This window comes from Neovison vison, chromosome X (assembly GCF_020171115.1).
Source record: "Neovison vison isolate M4711 chromosome X, ASM_NN_V1, whole genome shotgun sequence".
Taxonomy (NCBI): Eukaryota; Metazoa; Chordata; class Mammalia; order Carnivora; family Mustelidae; genus Neogale; species Neogale vison.
This window is the reverse complement of record NC_058105.1, coordinates 33,850,241-33,870,761: the sequence shown is the minus strand read 5'-3', so window position 1 is coordinate 33,870,761 and position 20,521 is coordinate 33,850,241. Positions and strand designations below refer to the sequence as shown.

The window sequence follows — 20,521 nt, the reverse complement described above, 5'->3', positions numbered from 1 at the left end:
CGGGAATCCTGAATTCAGTGCATGGCTCAGAAATTTGTATTTTTATGTCTAAGGAAACAAATGTCTATTTTTAAATTTATTTTTAAAAATTTTTAAAAATTTTTTTTAATTTTTTTAATTTATTTTCAGCATAACAGTATTCATTATTTTTTCACCACACCCAGTGCTCCATGCAATCCGTGCCCTCTATAATACCCACCACCTGGTACCCCAACCTCTCACCCCCCCACTTTAAATGCCTCAGATTGTTTTTCAGAGTCCATAGTCTCTCATTGTTCACCTCCCCTTCCAATTTCCCCCAACTCCCTTCTCCTCTCTAACTCCCCATGTCCTCCATGCTATTTGTTATGCTCCACAAATAAATGAAACCATATGTCTATACAAATTTATGGACAAACTATTGCTTATAAAATTCCCTTATAATTGTCTGTGAGGTCTGTAGAGATATTCCCTCTTTCATCACTAATATCGGTAATTTGTGTCTTCTACTCTTATTTCTCCCTTAATCTGCCTAGGAGTTTATCAATGTTACTGATCTTTTCAAAAAACCGTTTAATTTCATTGAATTTTTTTTTCTATTATTTTCCTTCCTCGGTTTCAATGATTTCTGCTTTTTATATTTATGATTTCCTTTCCTCTGATACTTTCATTTTAATTTGCTTTTCTTTGTCTAGGACTTTAATCTGGAAATTTAGATCATGGTTTTGAGATTTTCTTCTTTTCTAAAAAAAACCATTAATGTTAGAAATTTCCCTCTGAGTACTGTTTTGCACCATCACACAAATTTTGAATGTCTTAATTTTTATTTAGTTCAAATTGTTTAATTAAGTTTGAGTCTTCTTTGAAACATAAACTGTGTAGAACTGTGCTGTTTAATTTCCAAATACTTGTACTTTTTTAAGATATCTTTTCATTACTAGTTTTTAAGTTAATTCTGTTAAGGTCAGAGACTAGACATTGCACTATGTCAATCATTTTAATTTCTTAAGAATTATTTTATGGTCTTTTCTGGTCAATTTTTATGGATTCTTGAAAAGCATGTGTATTCTTCTATTGTTGAATAGAGTGTTTTATAAATGTCAATTTAGTCAAGTTCATTGTTAGTGCTATGCAGTTTTTTTTATATCACTGACAATTTTCTGCCTACTTTTGTCAATTATTGAGGAAAGGGTGTGGAAATCTCAAAGTATAATTGTGATTCAACTTTTGATGTCTTCTTTTCTATCATTTTCTTGCTTCATGAAATTTGAAGTTCTGTTATTGGGTTATGTAGATGTTTAAGATTGTTATACATCCTTGATAAGTTGAAAACTTTATCATTGTAACACAGTCTCTATCATTCCTAGTAATATTATTTGATCTGAAATTTACTTTGATATTCATATAACAACTCCAGTAAGTCCTTTGATTAGTGTTTGCATTGTGTGTCCTTTTCTGTCCTTTTACTTTATATTTATCTATATCATCATATTCAAACTTACAGAGTTCCTTATAAATAACATATAATTGGGTAATATTTATTTTTGTTCTTTTTAATCCAGCATGGCTGTCTCTTTAAATTGATACAATTTATACTTAATACCATTTCCATTTAGTGCAAGTATTGTTTAGTTTGGAACTATGTTATTTTTTTATAATTTTCTATTTATCTCTTTTTATGCCTTTTTTTTCTTATTTCTGAATTACTTTGTGTTTTATTCATTTTATTTTAGTATTCCATTTTTATTGATCTATTGGGTTTTTTGCCGTATTTCTTTGTACAGTGTTTTTTAGCAATTGCTCTCTAGATTAAAATATACATATCTAAAACTTCACAATTTCCCTACAGTTACTATCTTATCACTTCAAGTGACTATAAAAACCTTATAGTCATGTAGATTCCTTTCCTCCTTTTGCTTTAATTGTAATATGGGATACATCTATATACATGGAGAAACTTCTCAGACAGGATTATAATTTTTAATAGTCATAGGTATTTTAAAGACCTAGAATAAGAAAAATAATCTATTACATTTCCCAAATTATTTATCAATTCTGTTCTTCTTCACTCATTCATTCTTGAGTGTACAAGTTTTCTTTTAGAATAATTTCTTTTCTTTTTTCTGAAGAACATCTTTCAGCATTTTTTAGAGCAAGTTTTCTGTCATTCGGTTCATTGTTTCCCCTCACATGAAAATTCCTTTATTTCAGTCATTTTTTTTAAGATATTTTCACTGGATGTAGAATTCTGGATTATGATTATACTGCCTTCTGGTCTCCATGATTTCTGATGAAAAATCTGAAATTGTTAAAGCCATTGCTCCCTATACTTGGTCATTTTTCTCAGCTGCTTCAAGATGTTTTCCTTTAATCTTTTGTTTTTACCAGATTATGATCTATCTAGGCATGATTATCTTTGAGTTTAACCATAATGGGTTTTGCAGAACTTCTTGTTTTACATCAAGTATGGGATGTTTTAGACCATTATTTCTTCAAAACTTTTTTCTGTATCAGTTTTTTCCCCTCCTCAGATTCCAATGGCACAAATGTTACACATCTACATATTGTTCTGTAGGTCCCTATTATAACCATTTATTTTCAATCTTTTTCTCATGCTTCTTCAGTTTGGATAATTTTTACTAATCTATATTCAGTTTTAATGGCTCTTCATCTATCATCTCCATTCTTTTATTAAGTCTATACAGTGATTCTCTTCTTTCAGATATTACATATTTTTCTCAACTCTAAATTCTCCATTTTGTTCTTTTTATAAGTTCTACTTCTTATTTAAGATGTCTTCTTTCTATTTGTTTCAAGAGCTTCCACCCTTCCTTCACTGAACATGGTCATGGTAGCTGCTTTGAAGACTGTCTATAAATTTTTGTCCTGTCCAATTTCTAAATTTAATGTAATTGAAATGTATTTATTGCACTAGTGTTTATAACATTTGTTATTGGTTTTTGGTAAATTATAAAATTTGGGGATTCCTTTCATCACTATATAATTAAAATGTTAATTAGAAATAACTTCTGTATTTTATCAAACTATTCTTCAATATCTATTAAAAGATCATAAAATGCCTTTGCAAATGTTAATATAAGGTATTATATTGGGGGGTTTTTATGATATTGAAGTACACTTGCATTCCTGAAATAGCTTTGTTTTTACATGGTATATTACTCTTTTGACACTTTGCTGAATTCTATTTGTTAATATTTTGTTTGTAACTTTGAATTATATCAATAAATGTTATTTCTTGCTAGTTACATTTTTTTCAATGTTTTATAGGTTTTGATATTGACACTATATTGTTTTATAAAATGAGTTATGAGAATTTTTTAAATTACTATGGTCCTTCATCTTTTCATACATGTTAATTTAATGAGATTACTTACTTTCTTATTTCTTTTCTAGCTTTGGGATTATTCCCCTTTTTGTTTAATATCTTACATAAAACAATACTTATAAATCTATGTTAATGGACACACAATGTGTAAAGATGTAATTTGTGACAATAACAAAGACAGAAAAAGATATGACAGAACAAAAATCTGTATAATACTGAAACAAAATTAGTATTAATTAAAACTTTGTTACCATTTTAATTCTAAAATAATATAAAGAAAAAGAAACAAGAAAAAAATCAAAAGTTGCCCAGTGGAAATCAATTAATCACAATTAAAGTGAATAACAAAAATATTTATGAGGAACTGATATGTATCATATAAAAACAAATAGAAATAGAAATAAATCCCTCTGTAACTGTAATTATTTTAAAAGCACATGGACTGAACTGCCCAGTTATAGGGCAAAGATTAGCAGAATTATTAAAATACATGATACCAGGGTTACCTGGGTAGCTCAGTGGGTTAAAGCCTCTGCCTTTGGCTCAGGTCATCATCCCAGGGTCCTGGAATTAAGCCCCACATCAGGCTCTCCACTCGGCAGGGAGCCTGCTTCCCTCTCTCTCTGCCTGCCTCTGCCTACTTGTGATCTCTGTCTGTCAAATAAATAAACAAAATCTTTAAAAAAAAAATACATGATGCCAGAATGGATTTAAAAAGAACCTTTCTGTATATGCTGTCAATAAGAGACTCATTTTAGATTCAAAGTCACAAAATAGGTTAAAGTAAAAGGATGGAAAAGATATTCCATGCAACTAGTAACCAATAAAAGCTGAGGTAGCTATATTAGTATCAGACAAAGTAGAACTGAAGGCAAAAATTGTTATGAAGGACAAAGAAAGACATTATATATTGATAAAAGTGTCAAAGCATCAAAAAGATATAATAATTTCAAATATAAATGCATCCAACAACAGAGACCAAAAAATATAGAAAGTGAAACTGACAAAAATGAAGGGAGGAAAAGATCTAAAATAATACTTGGATACATGAATACACCATTTTCAGTAATGAATAGAACAACTAAACAGAAGATAAATGAGAAAATAGAGGACTTGAACAATACTATGAATCAACTAATCCCATCAAACATATATAGAACACCCCATCCAACAACAGCAGAAAAAGCCTTTTTCTCAAGTGTACGTGGAACATACTATGGGATAGATCATATTCAAAATAAGCATTAAAATTTTTAAATATCAATATTCAAAGGCTCTTCTCCAAAATGAAATGAAACTAGGAATCAATGACAAAAGAATACTATAAATTCATAAATATGTGGAAATTAACCACCACAGTCACTATTAATCAACCAATAGATCAAAGAAGAAATTTTCATTACAAATTTGTAATTTTCATTACAAATGAAATTAGAAATACTTTGATGAGAGTGAAATGAAAACTTACCAAAATTTATGGGTACAACAAATGTAGTGCTCTGACAGAAGTTTATAACTGCAAATGCCTGCATTTAAAAGGAAGAAAGATCCCAAATCAATAACCTAACTCCAGATCTTAAGGAACAAGAAAGGAAGAACAGACAACCTAAACTATCGAAAGAAAGAAAATAGTAGGGGCACCTGGGTGGCCCAGTCATTAAGCATCTGCCTTCAGCTCAGGTCTTGATCCCAAGGTCCTGGGATTGAGCCCTGCATTCTCTCCCAGCTCAGCGGGGAAACTGCTTCTGCCTCTCCCTCACCCTGCTATTCTGCTATTCTGTTTGTGTGCTCTCTCTCTCTCTCTCTCTCTCTCTGTTAAATAAATAAATCTTTAAAAAAAAAGAAAGAAAGAAAATGGTAAAGATTAAAATGGACATAAACAGGGGCGCCTGGGTGGCTGAGTGGGTTAAAGCCTCTGCCTTCAGCTCAGGTCATGATCCCAGAATCCTGGGATCCAGTTCTGCATCGGGCTCTCTGCTCAGCGGGGAGCCTGCTTCCTCCTCTCTCTCTGCCTGCCTCTCTGCCCACTTCTGATCTCTGTCTGTCAAATAAATAAATAAAATCTTTTAAATAAATAAATAAATAAAATGGACATAAACAAAATAGAGAATAGAAGAAAACAAAAACAAGAAAATCCAGACCGCATGGCTTCACTGACAAATTTTACCAAATATTTGAAGAATCAACACAGATTCTAATCAAACTCCTACAAAATAGAAGACATGGGAACACTCTGTAACTCATTCTATGAGACCAGCATCATCCAGATACCAATACCAGATAATGACATTACAAGAAAAGACAAGTATAAACCAATATTACTTATAAATATAGATGCAGAAATCCTCAGCAAAATACTAGAAAACTAAATGTAATATTACAATATACACCATGCCCAAGTGAGATTTATCATAGGAATGCAAAGATGGTTCAATATGTAAAAATCAACCATGTATTGGATCTCGTTAATGAATTAAGGTAAGAAAATCCCAAGATCATGTCAATTGATGAAAAAAAAAAAGCATTTGGCAAAATCTATCACTCTTTTATGATAAAAACACTCAACAAACTAGAAATAGAAGGAAACTTCTTCAATGTGATAGAAAACGTTTATGAAAAACCCACAACTAACATCCTACTTAATTGTGAAAGAATGAAAGATTTTCTTTTCAGATCAGGAAAAAGGTAAGATTGCTGTGTTTACTACTTCCATTCAACACTGTACTAGAAATTGTGTATAGACACTTAAGCAAGAAAATAAATAAAAGGCAAAAGGAAACTGGAAAAGAAAAAGTAAAATTATCTTTATTCAATGGTATGATGTCATAAACAGAAAATCCTAAGGAACCCTACACACAAAACTAGATCTAATAAATGAATTCAGCAAAGTTGTAGGATACAAGATTAACACATGAAAAGCAGTTATAGTTCTACATACTAGCAATGAACTGTCCATAAAGGAAATTAAAAAAAAAAAAAGATTCTATTCACAACAGTATAAAAAAAACTCAACCAATAAAAGCACTAGCCATAAAAAAGAATAAAGTACGAATACATGCTACAAAATGGATGAACATCAAAACCAGTGTTAATGAAAGAAGCCAGCACCTATTGTGTGATTCCATTTATATGAAATATTCTGATTAGTTAAATTCAGAGAGACAAAAAACAGATTAGAGATTTTCAGGGGCTGGGGGAGGGGACACCAGGGAATGACTGTCTAATGAGTAGTAGTTACCTTTTGGAATGATGAAATGTTTTAAAACTACAAAAAAGTAATGGTTGCATAGTATTGTGAATGTACTAAATACCACAGGACTGTAAACTTTTCAATGACTAATTTCATGTTATATAAGTTTTATCTCAATAAGAAATAATGTATGAAACGCTAAAGGCATTATCATCCTCATTGTTGTTACTATGGAAAATGATTCCCGAATTTCACTTTAAAAAAAAAAATTATGAGAGGAAGAAAATAAGTAGAGTAAAATGTAAAACTAGACGGTTTAATTTGGATAATATGTTCTTGTCTTCTCTGTTTTCTCTTTCAGATTATGTCTGGCCACTACCTAGATATTTGTGCCCCGTCTGGATTTCTTTGGATGTTTTATTTTCTACAGCGTCCATCATGCACCTCTGCGCTATCTCGCTGGATCGGTATGTAGCAATACGTAATCCTATTGAGCATAGCCGTTTCAATTCGCGGACTAAGGCCATCATGAAGATTGCTATTGTTTGGGCAATTTCGATAGGTAAATAACTTTCTTGGCCATTAGAATTGCAGCGGCTATGCTCAATACTTTCGGATTATGTACTGTGAACAACGTACAGACGTCGACTGGTAACATTTGCGTTTAATCGGGATTCTATTTAAGAATTATTCTTAACCTATATATCTGATATTTAGGTTAACAATAATGAAAGAAATGTAATGTATATTAATATATAAATGTAAATTTTCTATTTATGCTGTTAAATTATTTTATACATTAGTATGCCAGTGAATTCTGCAACACAGATACATAATCTTTGAGATATTTAAAACTATTTGAAGACAAAGATATATGGTCTAAATTTTTTGAATATAGCATCAAAATCTTCCAAAAGATAAATCTATCACAAAATATTAATTTTAATATTTTTATTCTAATTTCACATTTTCTTGATTGGAAAAATCAATAGTGTCACATGAATCCTCATGAAGTAAACATGTCGAAATTTATGCTGTTAATTGACTTAGAATATATTACTTTTCCTCTGTTTTTAAATATCTTCTTAGATTCTGCTTATACAAAAAGAGAAAGAAATCCATTTTTTAAAGATCTGGGGGAAGTTGAAGGGAGAGAAATGATCATCTTATTGCTTATGATTGAGATATGCCTTAATAATGCTAATATTCAAGTCACAAAATTTAACCAATTGGACTGTAAGGGCTTTTACAATCCTTTTTTTTTTTTTTTTTCCTTTTGTTTCCTCCTCTTCCAGTTGGAACTTACATTTAGTGTCTCATTAAATGATCCTTCCTCAGAGTTATGTTTCTATAAAAGATTCTGGTACAGTTTAGAACAAGATCAAGATAATCTATACAGTCTTCATTGAAATTACCTAAAGATTTCAACTCTGGGATTATTGATAAAATAAATTTAAGTTTTAAGATTGTTCTGTCACACACACACAAATAACATACACCTTTGGATAAAAAGCAATAAAATTTCTCCCAGAAAAAAAGTGAATCTATTTACACAATTTGACCTACATATTTAAGGGCTCATAGAGTTCACTTCCTCCACTCCAAAGAGCTCATTTAAAAGATGCCAGTTCTTACGGTGCTTACAAAGAAAATATACAGCCAAATTAAATTAGAGTATTAGGGGCATCAGCTTCTAATAATGACTGATGGGCAATCCGCAATGATGTTTGTGTTAAAGACAACAAAAAAGTATGGGAAAATACTATTAACATTGAGAAGCTAATAACATAGTGGAGGGTCCAGAAAAAGACAGAAATCTAGAAAGAATGACTATGAATTTTGGGTTACTTTTGACAAGGATGCATTTCCTAACCTGAAGATGTGACTGAATGTTGATGAGTTCATTTCATATTCTCACAAGCAAAGAAGGTCTAAAGCAGGAATACAGAGTATGGCAAAGGGTTGACCAACTTGAGCTTATTTTTTGGATGCCAAAGACCTGTACACTAGAAATAAAGATGGACTAGGCTTAAACCACTCTTGACATGGAAGTCAGGCCAGGATTAAGTTATGTGTGTAACCAATAAATATCTGAAGCCTGAAAATTGGCTTAAGGTGATTTCATATTTTTCAAGTTTTTGATTTCTCTTATGTAAACAAAAAAATCACTGTACACTTCAAATTATTTCTTGTAGTAATTTTCAATTCCAGTAGCTAGAGTACAGCGATGAACAGATATATGAAAAGACAAAACGGCATGAATCAGATATAGTAAAAGATAACACAAACTCACTGACACTCAAGGTAGCGGAATTAGTAGACATAGACTTTAAAGAAGTATTTGTATTCTGCATATGAAAATTATGAGCTGAATTTAAATATTTCAGCAAGAAAATACAAACTACAAATAGGGACGTGTAAGATTTGAGAAGAACCTGGAAAATCTGGAGCTTAGGCATAACACAAATCCCCAAGAACTCAAAGGCAGTTTAGACATAACTAAAAAGAGCATTACTGGAGGTCAATGATGAACAAAGCAAGGAGAATTGGAAGGATACAAAAGAGAGAAAAGAGTAAGAATAAACATACAACGTGGGTGGTGCAGTAGGTTAAGTCTCCAACTCTTGGTTTCAGCTCAAATCGTGATTTCGGTCATGAGATCAAACCCTGCATCAGGCTCCATGCTCAGCATGGAGTCTACTTGATTTTCTCTCTCCCTCCCCTCCATGCCTGTGCTCTCAATCTCTCTAAAATAAATAAATAAATTTTAAAAACAAAATAAAGAGAGAAGACTTTTACAAGGTGAGAAAAGAATGGCAGAAAGGCAATATTTGAAGAAATAATGGCTTTGGGAATTAAGAAAGATGCTGATTCTCACATTGAAAGAGCTCAACCTCAAGCAGAATGAATAAGAAAAAATCAACATTGAACCCCTCATAACAACATAACAGAAAAAAAAATCAATTTTAAAGAGGAAAAATAAAGAGATAATCTTCAATAGAATTATGATAAGATAAGTGAATATTTTCTCAACAGCAATGAAAACCCGATGTTGAAATGACAGTGTCGATGTGCTGATAAAAAGTGCATGCTAAATTAAAACTATATACTCAGCAAAAATATACGTCAGGAATTGAAATAAAATGAAGACTATCTGGCAAACAAAAGTCAGGAGAACAAGACAAAATCAGACTCCTACTTAAGGAAATCCTAAAGGATGTTCTTAAAACAAAGGAAAATGGCCACAGATGGAAGATAGAAGGTACAAGAAACAAAACAATGAAAATGATACATGTTGAATTATTGTACTGTAATAATGAAACAAATGAATAATGAAACAAATGTAACATTGTGTGTCAACTATACTCATTTTTTAAAAAAAAGAATCACTGAAAAAAATGAATAACTGAAAAAAATGGTAAACATATGGTTAAAGAAAAGCATTGGCTGTATAAAACAAACGTAATTAGGTCTTCTGAAGCTCAGAATATTTATGGAACTAAAATTCGCAAAATAATAGCGTATAAGTAAGCAGGTTGAAAGTAAGCTTTTTTCATTGTCCAGGAAAATGATAAAAATGATATTTAATATTGAGCTTTGATGAATAAGGTACAACTTGTATATTCAAAGGCAGTCACTAATAGAAAAGGAATGTTTAACTTCCAAATTTAGAGGAATATTATAGAATAACAAAGCAAATCCAATAGGGGGCAGTAAAGGGTAGCAAATGTAACACAGGTCAGGTGGGAAAATATAAAAACAGTACTAAGATGGTGGAAATGAAACCAAATGTATCAGTAATTATGTATCAGTAATTGTAAATGGAACTCAATATTCTAAGATTGTCAGACAGGATTTGAAAAAATAATCCAACTATGTGTTTATAAGAGGCATATTAAAGTATAAGAAAGGAGAGAATTAAAAATAGGTACTCCACATGAACAGTAACAGACAGAAAATTGTGTAGCTATATTAATAACCTGACAGAAGACTTTCAGCAAAAAAAATTTTAAAGAAAGTTTAATTCATAATGAGAAAAGATTTAATTCATCTGAAAGACATTGTGTAATGAACTTATATGTGTATAATAATATGGGTTCAACATTACTAAATCAAAAATGGACAGAGCAATAGAAACAGACAAATCTATCATTATGGTGTGAAATTTTAACAAACCTTTTTCAATAATTGTATTAGAACAATGAAAAAGGCAGAACTCATTAGCAAGTGAAAAATGTATATTCCCATCATTTGAACAAGAAATATTTATCAAAATTGACCATGTATTTGGCTATAAATCAATTCTCAATAGATTTCAAAGTGCTGGAATCATAAAGTATATATTCTTTGGCTGAAATTTGAATGAGATATAAATGTTTATCAAAAGATAACTAGAAAATCTCCATTTATTTGGAAATTAAGAAATTACTTTCCAACAAACTTGACTCAGATTTAAAATCCATTCATAATTCTTCCTAAATCACTTATTGCTATGTGATTATAGAAAGATAATTTTTCTTATTTTATCATTCTTTCTTCCTTTCTAGTTAGCCTTACACTATAAGGAAAAGTTTTCCTTCCCACTCTTTGTCATTTATTTATTCATATTGGTAAAAACTTTTTAATTCTTTTGAAATCAATATAACTTGTTATTGGTATACTTAATTACTTTGATGCTCAAAACTGTCCTAGATTATTTTATGAGAAGTCCTTTTAATATGTACGATCAGTTTTTGAGCATTTCCTTTCTGGCATGAATTATGCCAGATTCACCTTTTACTTTCCACGTTCCAGTTCTGAAATCAGTCCTCTCCTATAAGGAATCTCTGTTCTTTTTAGTGGTTAGTTGTCAATTTTGACCATTCTAAATGGTGTAAGGTGTTATCTCAATGTGGTTTTGATTTGAATTTCCCTGATGGGTAATGATGATGAACACTTTTTCATGGGTCTGTTAGCCATTTGTATGTCTTCCTTGGAGAAGTGTCTGCTTATATCTTCTGCCCATTTTTTGACTCAATTATCTGTTTTTTGGGAAAACACTGCATTTAAAAGCCAATTTTTTTCTACTTTTTACACCCACTAGTACTACACTGGTTAGATACATCATAATTTATTTAACCAATCTCATGTGTAGTATGAGCCTTTGAAGTTGTTTCTAATATTTTGCAAAAATAATCATTTGCATACCACTCTGCATACCTCTCACTCTGTATATGTTTCATACTTTTGGAAATTTAATTTCAACAAAAATTCCTAACAGAAATTTCTAATTTATCAAGAGGTTAATGTATAGATAACGATTAGTAAAGGGTTGAACATTTCTTCATTCCTACTAGCAATGTAAGAGAGCCTGTTTCCCTGAAGCCTTGCTAAAAGGTGCATCTTCAAACTTCAATTTGCATCTACTTTGTCATAAAAGAAGTTGAGCTTGTTTTCATACATTTAAGTGCCATTGCTAAATTAGTTTTTTGCAAAATGTACCTTTTTATCATTTTTTTCTGTTTTTTTTTAACCTATTTCTTTCTTAATTTCAATAGCTCTTGATAAATCACAGGAAAAAAAACATTTTATATGTTATAAATGAAAATATTTTTTTCTTTGTTTACTATTTACTATTGCATATGGTGCTTCTGCCATGCAGAATTGTTCTTTTTTTTTGCAGCTCATTTTGTCAGTCAGGTTCCATTTCTATTTTGAATGATTATTATAAATTCTTGCCCCACACTCAGGTAAGACAGTAAATCACACATATTTACGTCATTTTTCACATTCAGATCTCTGTTCCTTTTGGAGTTCATTTTTGTATGCAGTGAGATATGCATTCAATTTTATCTTCTTCCAAATAATCACTCAACTGCCTCATGCTGTTTATTTAAAAACCTTATGCAGTCTGTAACTTGCAATGCCACCTTTATAATATATTAAATTTTCTTCCATATCTGAGCCTATTTCTGAAGTTTACATTGTATTCCAATAGTGTGTCTCTTCCTGTACCAATTCCCCACCGTATTAATTGTGAAAATTTCATAACAAATTTTCTCATCTGATATGGTTCATTCTCACTCATAACTCTTATCTTTTAGAGCTGGGAATGTTTCGTTTTCCATATGAGCTTTAACATTAACTTTCTTAGTCCCATTTTAAAATCCTGTCTGTATTTTGATTGGGCTTTCTTTAAATTTATAAAATAATCTAGGAAAAGGGTAACTGAATTCTAAAAAGATAGTTTCTCTAATCTATATACTAATTTCAATAATGTCCAGTCTCTCTCCTAGGCTTTACAGCCAAGCTTACATTGGTCACACTCATGTCTTCCTTGTCGCCATTTATAAGTCATCTCATAAGAATTTTGTAGCTCTGTCACTCTACTGAAGCCATTCTTTATAAGTTCATTAGTGACTCTATCAATATTTATTGTCCTGGAAATTAAAATTGAGAACAGTTTATTTATGTGTGGATTTATTTAAAAAGACAAGAAACCTATTACATGCTTACATAAATAACATAGCTCTATGAAAAATCACTGCATTTTCCCCCAAAAAAATGAAGTTAGGGAAGAGTGATTTTTTTTTTTAGACTTTTAAAAATCTGTTTATCATTTGGCTTAATAGAAGACAGAAAGCTTCTCATCTCTGCTTCTGCAATCTAATCTGTCTCAATGAGTTGCTTTGGTTGAAGTCTTTGAAAAAAATATGTATCTTCAGATAGGTAGCCTCAAATAGGAAAGTATTTTAATAATGTTTTCAGATAATAGTGGACATTTTCTTTGAGACTCACTAAAATCCAGCAAATTTTTTTTCTTAAATTCAGTTGCAATATGTAATTGGAAACCACATCACTGATTTTTTTCATATGCCGTTACATTAAAATCCACTAATCTGTCTTTTGCTTTGACATTTTAACCATGCATTATCTTGTAACATCAAGCATGGGTCATTCAGAAAATATTGGTTCCCTGAGTTATGCAGATTTCCCAAATGTTAATACAGTATCAAAAAAAATCACACGCATTAATAATCCCTACCAATCTTGTCAGAAATGTCTCTAAATATTAGAGAAGTGTCAAACTCCCAGGGCTGTGTACAAGTTTTTCAAAGTTCCAATATTCACTGGAAAGCTCAAATTTTATCATTAACAATAAATATCATTTGTCTTTATCCTTGACCTGTCAGGTTCAACACATCCATTTTTAAGAACAAGTCTGCCAGATAATTCACGTATGAATAATGCCCATGTGTCTGGCAGTCATTCTTTCAAGGAAAAATGTTGGTCCATGGGAAAAGCATCTAGTGCCTCCTCCAGCTCTAACAACTGCAAAAGTGCTTTTCCTCAAAGTAACAACCTTGTATCAGTATGCTGCAGAAGTGCTCTATGTGTACTTCCATTTCATCACATGGATTATTAAAAGAGTCAAGTTTAGTAAAATTAATATTTGTTACTACTTCACTAAGGACTTTCTTGGGTAAAACTGGCCTTTTTGCCTTGAATGTGTGTGGTAGTGAACAAAACAATGATTACTTGTACAATTTGGTGTCACTAGCCTGATTCATGCTAAGACACCAGCAATTTCACCCACTAGTATTTTGTACCATCGCTATAAATATGAGCATGGAGAAAACAGCAAGTAACACAGTAAGATTATTACAGAAGTAGTTTTGATTTCACAATACCATTCAGAGGGTCTTAGAGATGCCCAGATATCCATAGGGCACACTTTTTTTGTTACCATATAAGGTATTATTTGTTTCAGGGATACATGTCTGTGATTCTTCAGTCTTACACAATTCACAACATTCACCATACCACATACCCATACCCTCCCCAATGTCCATCACCCCACCACCCCATCCCTTCCACTCCCTTCTCTCCAGCAGCCCTCAGTTTGCTTCCTGAGATTAAGATTCTCTTATGGTTGTCTCCCTCTCTGGTTTCATCTTGTTTCATTTTTCCCTCCCTTCCTCTATGATCCTGTCTTGTTTCTCAAATTCCTCAAATCTGTGAGATATGATAATTGTCCCTCTATGATTGACTTATTTCACTTCGCATAATAGCATCCAGTTCCATCCATGTCGTTGCAAATGGCAAGATTTCGTTTTTTGATGGCTGCATAGTATTCCATTGTATATATACACCACATCTTCTTTATCCATTCATCTGCTGATGGACATCTAGGCTCTTTCCATAGTCTGGCCATTGTGGACATTGCTGCTATAAACATTGGGATGAACGTGCCCATTTGGATCACTGCATTTGTATCTTTGGGATAAATACCCAGTAGTGCAATTGCTGGGTTGTAGGGTAGTTCCATTTTCCACTTTTTGAGGAATCCTCCATACTGTTTTCTGGACTGGCTTCACCAGCTTGCATTGATGGGACACACTTTTTAAGAGCTGTGTTTCCAACTTTAGCTTCCTCTCTGGCATCTGAAACTGTTGACAATGCTTTCCTCATAATTCTCTCTTCCTCTGCAAGTTATGACATCATTTTTCTTGGGGTTTCTTCACTCTTATCTTTCTGTCTGCTCTTATTTATTGTCTTCATTTTCTGCTTTACTCTCACTCTTCTCCAACAGTCTATTCTTTTTAGTTGCTTATACAGTTTTCCTGGTTTAATCATCCAAAGAAAGAAACTAAAATCTATCTACTGATGACTCTCAAGTAAACATTTCTATCCAGATTATATCCAGATCTCTAGTTTTGGATATATAGGGATATAGAGATGAATGTTGGAAACGTATCTCAAATGCCATCTTGTCAAGTTGCACTGAAAACCTTCCCCTACCTCCAATTTTTCTTCCTCCCACATATTTGTTTCTCGGGTGAACAGCAACAGGATCTCCCATTTACCCAAAAAGGAACCTGACAATCATTCAGAATTCTCTTTCTCCCCATGGCAAATCAACACAACCTCTCCTCAGTATTCGTTAATATTTCTCCTTAATATTTTTCACATTCCAGTCCTTCCATTTCCTCATTTGTTTTGTTAATTTAAGACTTTATTTTTTTTATTTAAATTCAATTTAGTTAACATATAGTATATTATTACTTAGTAGAACTTAGTGATTTATTAGTTGCATATAATACCCAGTGCTCATTCCCTCAAGTGCCCTCCTTAATACCCACCACCTAGTTACCCCATCTCCCCATCCATTGAATCTTTTTGTTTATCATTTGTGCATCCACACCTCCACTCCTAACTCTGTAAAAAGAATGGTATTCACCATATCCAAGACACATCTTCATGTCCTTAAGTGAGCCCGGTACACCCATGACAACAAGAACAATAGTTCTTTTCCAAATCTCCGTGTTCAATTATTCAGAGTTCCTTCAAACATTTTTTTTAACTTTTTTTTTTTTTTTCAATTCATTTTCTCTCGCTTTCTTTATTTTCTGCCTTGATTTTTTTTTTTTTAACCATCGTGGTTTCACGTGTTGGCTCACCCTTCTCCTTTGGCCAGGGCTATTTTCCATTGCCACATGAAATTCTCTACCATATTAGTGATTTAGTTATTTCAATACCCAGTAAGGTACTGCCTTAAGGAATTTTATCCACCTTCATAACTCACTAGTAGCCATGCTTCACAAATTCAACCCATGCCCTCAGAATATCTCCTCTATCTCATCCTGCAACATCTTAAATATAATTTTCATCTCAGGTTAGTGGTTCTGACCTATATCTATGAATAAAATTCATATTATCTATAAACTTTAAAACTATTTAAAATTTTAAGTGTAACATGTACAGTAATATACACAAATCTTCAGTGCATAGCTTGTTGAATTTTTACAGATGTGTATGCCACTTTAATGAACACCAGGAAAACTTATAGAACATTCGAAATATCCAGAGGATTATCTATTGCCCCCTTTCTGTAATCTCCTTTGGGTAACCAATATTCTGACTTTTGTAACTACAGATTAGTTTTGCCTGTTTGGAGCATCATATAAGTGAAAGCACATAATATGTACTCTTTCAGTCTGATTTCTTTCAGTCAATATTATATCTATATGATCCCTCCATGTCATTGCATTTATCAGTAGTTAGTTCTTTTCCATTGTCACATAGTGTTTCATTATATAAACATTTAAAAAATGAGTTTACCTTGTTAATGTTGTTTAGCATTTGGTTTGTTTCCAGTGTTAGGCTATTACAAAGTTGCAAAAAACCTGAGTGTCCATGGTTGTTTTGGATTTTTTTTTTTTAAGATTTGGGTGGCTCAGTGGGTTAGGCCGCTGCCTTCGGCTCGGGTCATGATCTCAGAGTCCTGGGATCAAGTCCCGCATCGGGCTCTCTGCTCGGCGGGGAGCCTGCTTCCCTCTCTCTCTCTCTGCCTGCCTCTCTGCCTACTTGTGATTTCTCTCTGTCAAATAAATAAACATAAAATCTTTAAAAAAAAAAAAAAAGATTTTATTTATTTATTTGTCACGGAGAGAGAGAGAGAGTAACTGAGCCACCCAGGCGCCTCCAACACCACTTATTAAAAAGATTGTTCTCAGGGTGACTGGGTAGCTCAGTTGGTTAAGCATCTGCCTTTAGCTGAGGTCATAATCTCAGGGTCCTAGGATTAAGCCCCACATCAAGCTCCCTGCTCAGCAGGGAATCTGCTTGTCCCTCTCCCTGTGCCCCTTACCCTACTTGTGCTTTCTCTCTCTCTCAAATAAAATCTTTTTAAAAAGTAAAAAATAAAGATTATTCTCATCCACTGAATTAGAATGGAATCGTTCTCATAAGCGAGGTGAACTTATGTACATTCTTTCTACTGGCCTATCTGTTCTGTTCTATTGGTCCAGTATTCTTTCCTTGTACCAATACTAGAATGTACTAATTACTGTAGCTTCATACTAAGTCTTGATATCTAGTGGAGCAAGTCTTTCAGCTGTGCTCTTTGTCAAAACTATCCAGGCTATTTTAAGGCTTTTTCATTTTCATATGAGATTTAAATTACCTTGTCAATATTCCAAATAAGACATACTGTTTTTTAAATCAAGATTACATTGAATCTATAAACCAGTTAGGTGAGAATTGAAGTTTTAACAATATTCTGACTTCCAGAATATTCCTCCATTTACTTAGACTATCTTTAATTGCTTTGTTATGTTTTGTAGCTTTTGTTTAGAAGTTTTTCATAGCTTTGTTAGATTTATCCCTATGTGTTTAATTTCCTACAATGCTATTATAAATAGTATTGGTATTTTAAAACTTTATTTCTACATGTTTGTTGCTAGTATATAGAAATAGATTTGCTTTTTTCTGAATTTACTCTGTACCAGGACAGCTGTTTAAATTATTTAGCATTTTTAAGCGTTTAACAGTTTCATTAGAATTTTTTTTACATATCCAGTAATTTTATGGTGACAAATTTGTCTTCTCTTACTCATTCTTTAATTTCTTGTTCTTGCTTAATTGAGCTGATAAAGCTTGGAAAATAATGTTTTCTAACAGAAATGGAGGTAATGGACATTTTTTTCTTTTTCCTGAGTGGAATAGTGGAAAAGTGTTTAGTATTTCAACATTAAGAATGATGTTTGTTAGTTGTAGATTTTGTGAAACACCTCTCATCAGATTTTTTAAAAAGATTTTATTATTTATTTATTTATTTATTTGACAGAGAGAGAGAGAGAGAGAGAAAGAGAACACAAGCAAGGGGAGTGACAGGCAGAGGTAGAAGCAGACTCCCCGTGGAGCAAGGAGCCTGATGTGGGGCTTGACCACTGAGTACATTAGCTGTGGGCTTGTTACCTATGGTCTTTATTATATTGAGATACATTCCTTCTATACACAATTTATTGAGAGTTTTTATCATGAAAGAACGTCAAATTCTGTAAAATGCTTTTTCTGCATTTGTTCTTTTATCTCTATTGGGATGATCATACGATTTTTACCTTTCATTCTATTAATGTGTCATAATACACTAATTAATTTGCGTATGTTAAAGTGTTTTTGCATACCAAGGATAAACCCTATATGATCATGGTGTGTGTTCCTTTTATTGTGCTGTTGAATTTAGTTTGCTAGTATATTGTTGAGGATTTTTGCACATATATTCTTCAAGGCTATTGATCTGTAGTTTTCTTTTCCTATAATGTTCTTATATGGCTTTGGTATCAGGGTAATGCTAGCCTCATAACATAAGTTTGGAAGTTGTCCTTCTTTCAAGTTTTTGGAAGCAATTGAGAAAGATTGGGAGGATAAAAACAATACAAGAACAAAAAGTCTAGCTTGTCTGATATAAATACTGCTATTTGATTTTTTTTCGACACTCATTTTTGTGAATAATGTTTCTCCACCCCCTCACTTTCAATCTGCTGGTGTCTTTATGTCTAAAATGAGTCCCTTATAGGCAGCACATAGTTGGGCCTTGCTTTTTTAATCCATTCTGACACCCTATGCCTTTTGAGTGTTTAGTCCATTTACATTCAGAGTAATTATCGATAGGTATGTATTTATTGCCATTTTATTACTTGTTTTGTCATTGTTTCTGGAGATTTTTCCTGATCCTTTCTTGTCTTTGTCACTTCAGGTCTCTCCTTTCCACTCAAAGAGACCTCTTTAATATTTTTTGCAGGGCTAGTTTAGTAGTCACAAACTCCTTTAGTTCCTGTTTTTCTGGGAAACTCTTTTATCTTTCCTTCTATTCTGAATGATAGCCTTGCTGGATAAAGGATTCTTGGCTGCAAATTTTTCCCATTCAGCATTTTGAATAACATATCATGCCACTGCCTTCTGGCTTGTCAAGTTTCTGTTGGGAAATCTCCAGCTAGCTTTATGAGTTTCCCCTTGTAAGTTAAGTACTTCTTTCATTTTGCTGCTTTCAAGAGTTTTCGGTATCACTTAGTTTTGTAAATGTAATTACAATATGTCTTGGTGTGGAACTGCTACTGTTGATTTTGATTGATTGGAGTTCTCTGTGCCTCCTGGATCTGGATGTCTGTTTTATTCTTCTTTTTCTGTTGTTTTGGGTCCCTTCTGTGTCCCTTGCAACTTCATATAATTTTATAAGCAGTTTGTCAATTTCTGAAAAATAAGGCATCTAGGGTTTTTATAAGAATTGCATTAAATCTGTAAAAAAAATTTGTAATTTTCATCTTAACAATATTAAGTCTTCCAATCCATAAACACCAGATATCTTTCCTTGTATTTAGAATTCCTTATATTATTTAATTTCTTGAATTAAATTTTTTGCAGTTTTCAATGTACCAGTCTTCTACTTCTTTTATTAAATTTATTCCTAAATATTATATTTTAAAATTTTAATGAAATTGGGATTGTTTTATTTTATTTACAAAGTGTCCATTGCTATTACACACCACTTCAAATGATTAGTTTATATAGATCATGTCCTGAAGTTTTGCCAAAATCTCATTTTCTAATACAAGATCATGTAATGGTCAAATAAAGATGGTCTTCTCTTAAAAATCTGAATGCCTTGCATTTCTTTTTCTTACCTAAATGCTTTACTTAAAACCTCTTATATAATATTAATAGAAGTAGTAAAAAGCATACTTGTTTTGTTCTGATCTTATGAGAAAAGTTTTCAGTTTTTCAGAATGAGGTATGATGTAAGCTATAGATGGTTTGTAAGTGTTCTAAGGTTAAGGAGTTTCTCTTTTATATCTTATATGTTGACTGTTTTATATGAAAATGCACTGAATTTCTGTCTTTTAATTTATTAATATGGCATGTTGTATTAATTGATTTTCATATGCTGACACAACCTTGCATTCCTTGGGTAAATCCCACTTGGTCATGTTATATAATAATTTCTATATATTATTGGACTTCATTGACTAGTATGTTGTTGAGAATTTTTGTACCTATATTAGAAAACGTATGTATTTGTGGGTTTCTTCTTGTATGAGCTCTTTGTCTGTTATCTTTTTCTGATAATATTTATCTTTTCTTTTTATTCTGGTAAGTCTAATTAAAGTTTGTCAGTGTTGGAGATTTTTCCAAAGAACCAATTTTTGTCGTTTTCCATTTCATCCTGAAGGTATTTGGCATTTCCC

At 32.1% G+C, this 20,521-nt stretch overlaps 1 protein-coding gene across 2 annotated transcripts in view; it reads left to right on the top strand.

The window, feature by feature from the left end:
* HTR2C (5-hydroxytryptamine receptor 2C) overlaps nucleotides 1-20,521 on the top strand; it is a 299,042-nt gene that overhangs the window by 210,938 nt on the left and 67,583 nt on the right. For both annotated transcript variants that reach the window (XM_044235481.1, XM_044235480.1), the window contains exon 5: nucleotides 6,877-7,077. In XM_044235481.1, the coding sequence (XP_044091416.1) occupies nucleotides 6,877-7,077 (201 nt within the window). The remainder of the gene's footprint in view (nucleotides 1-6,876; nucleotides 7,078-20,521) is intronic.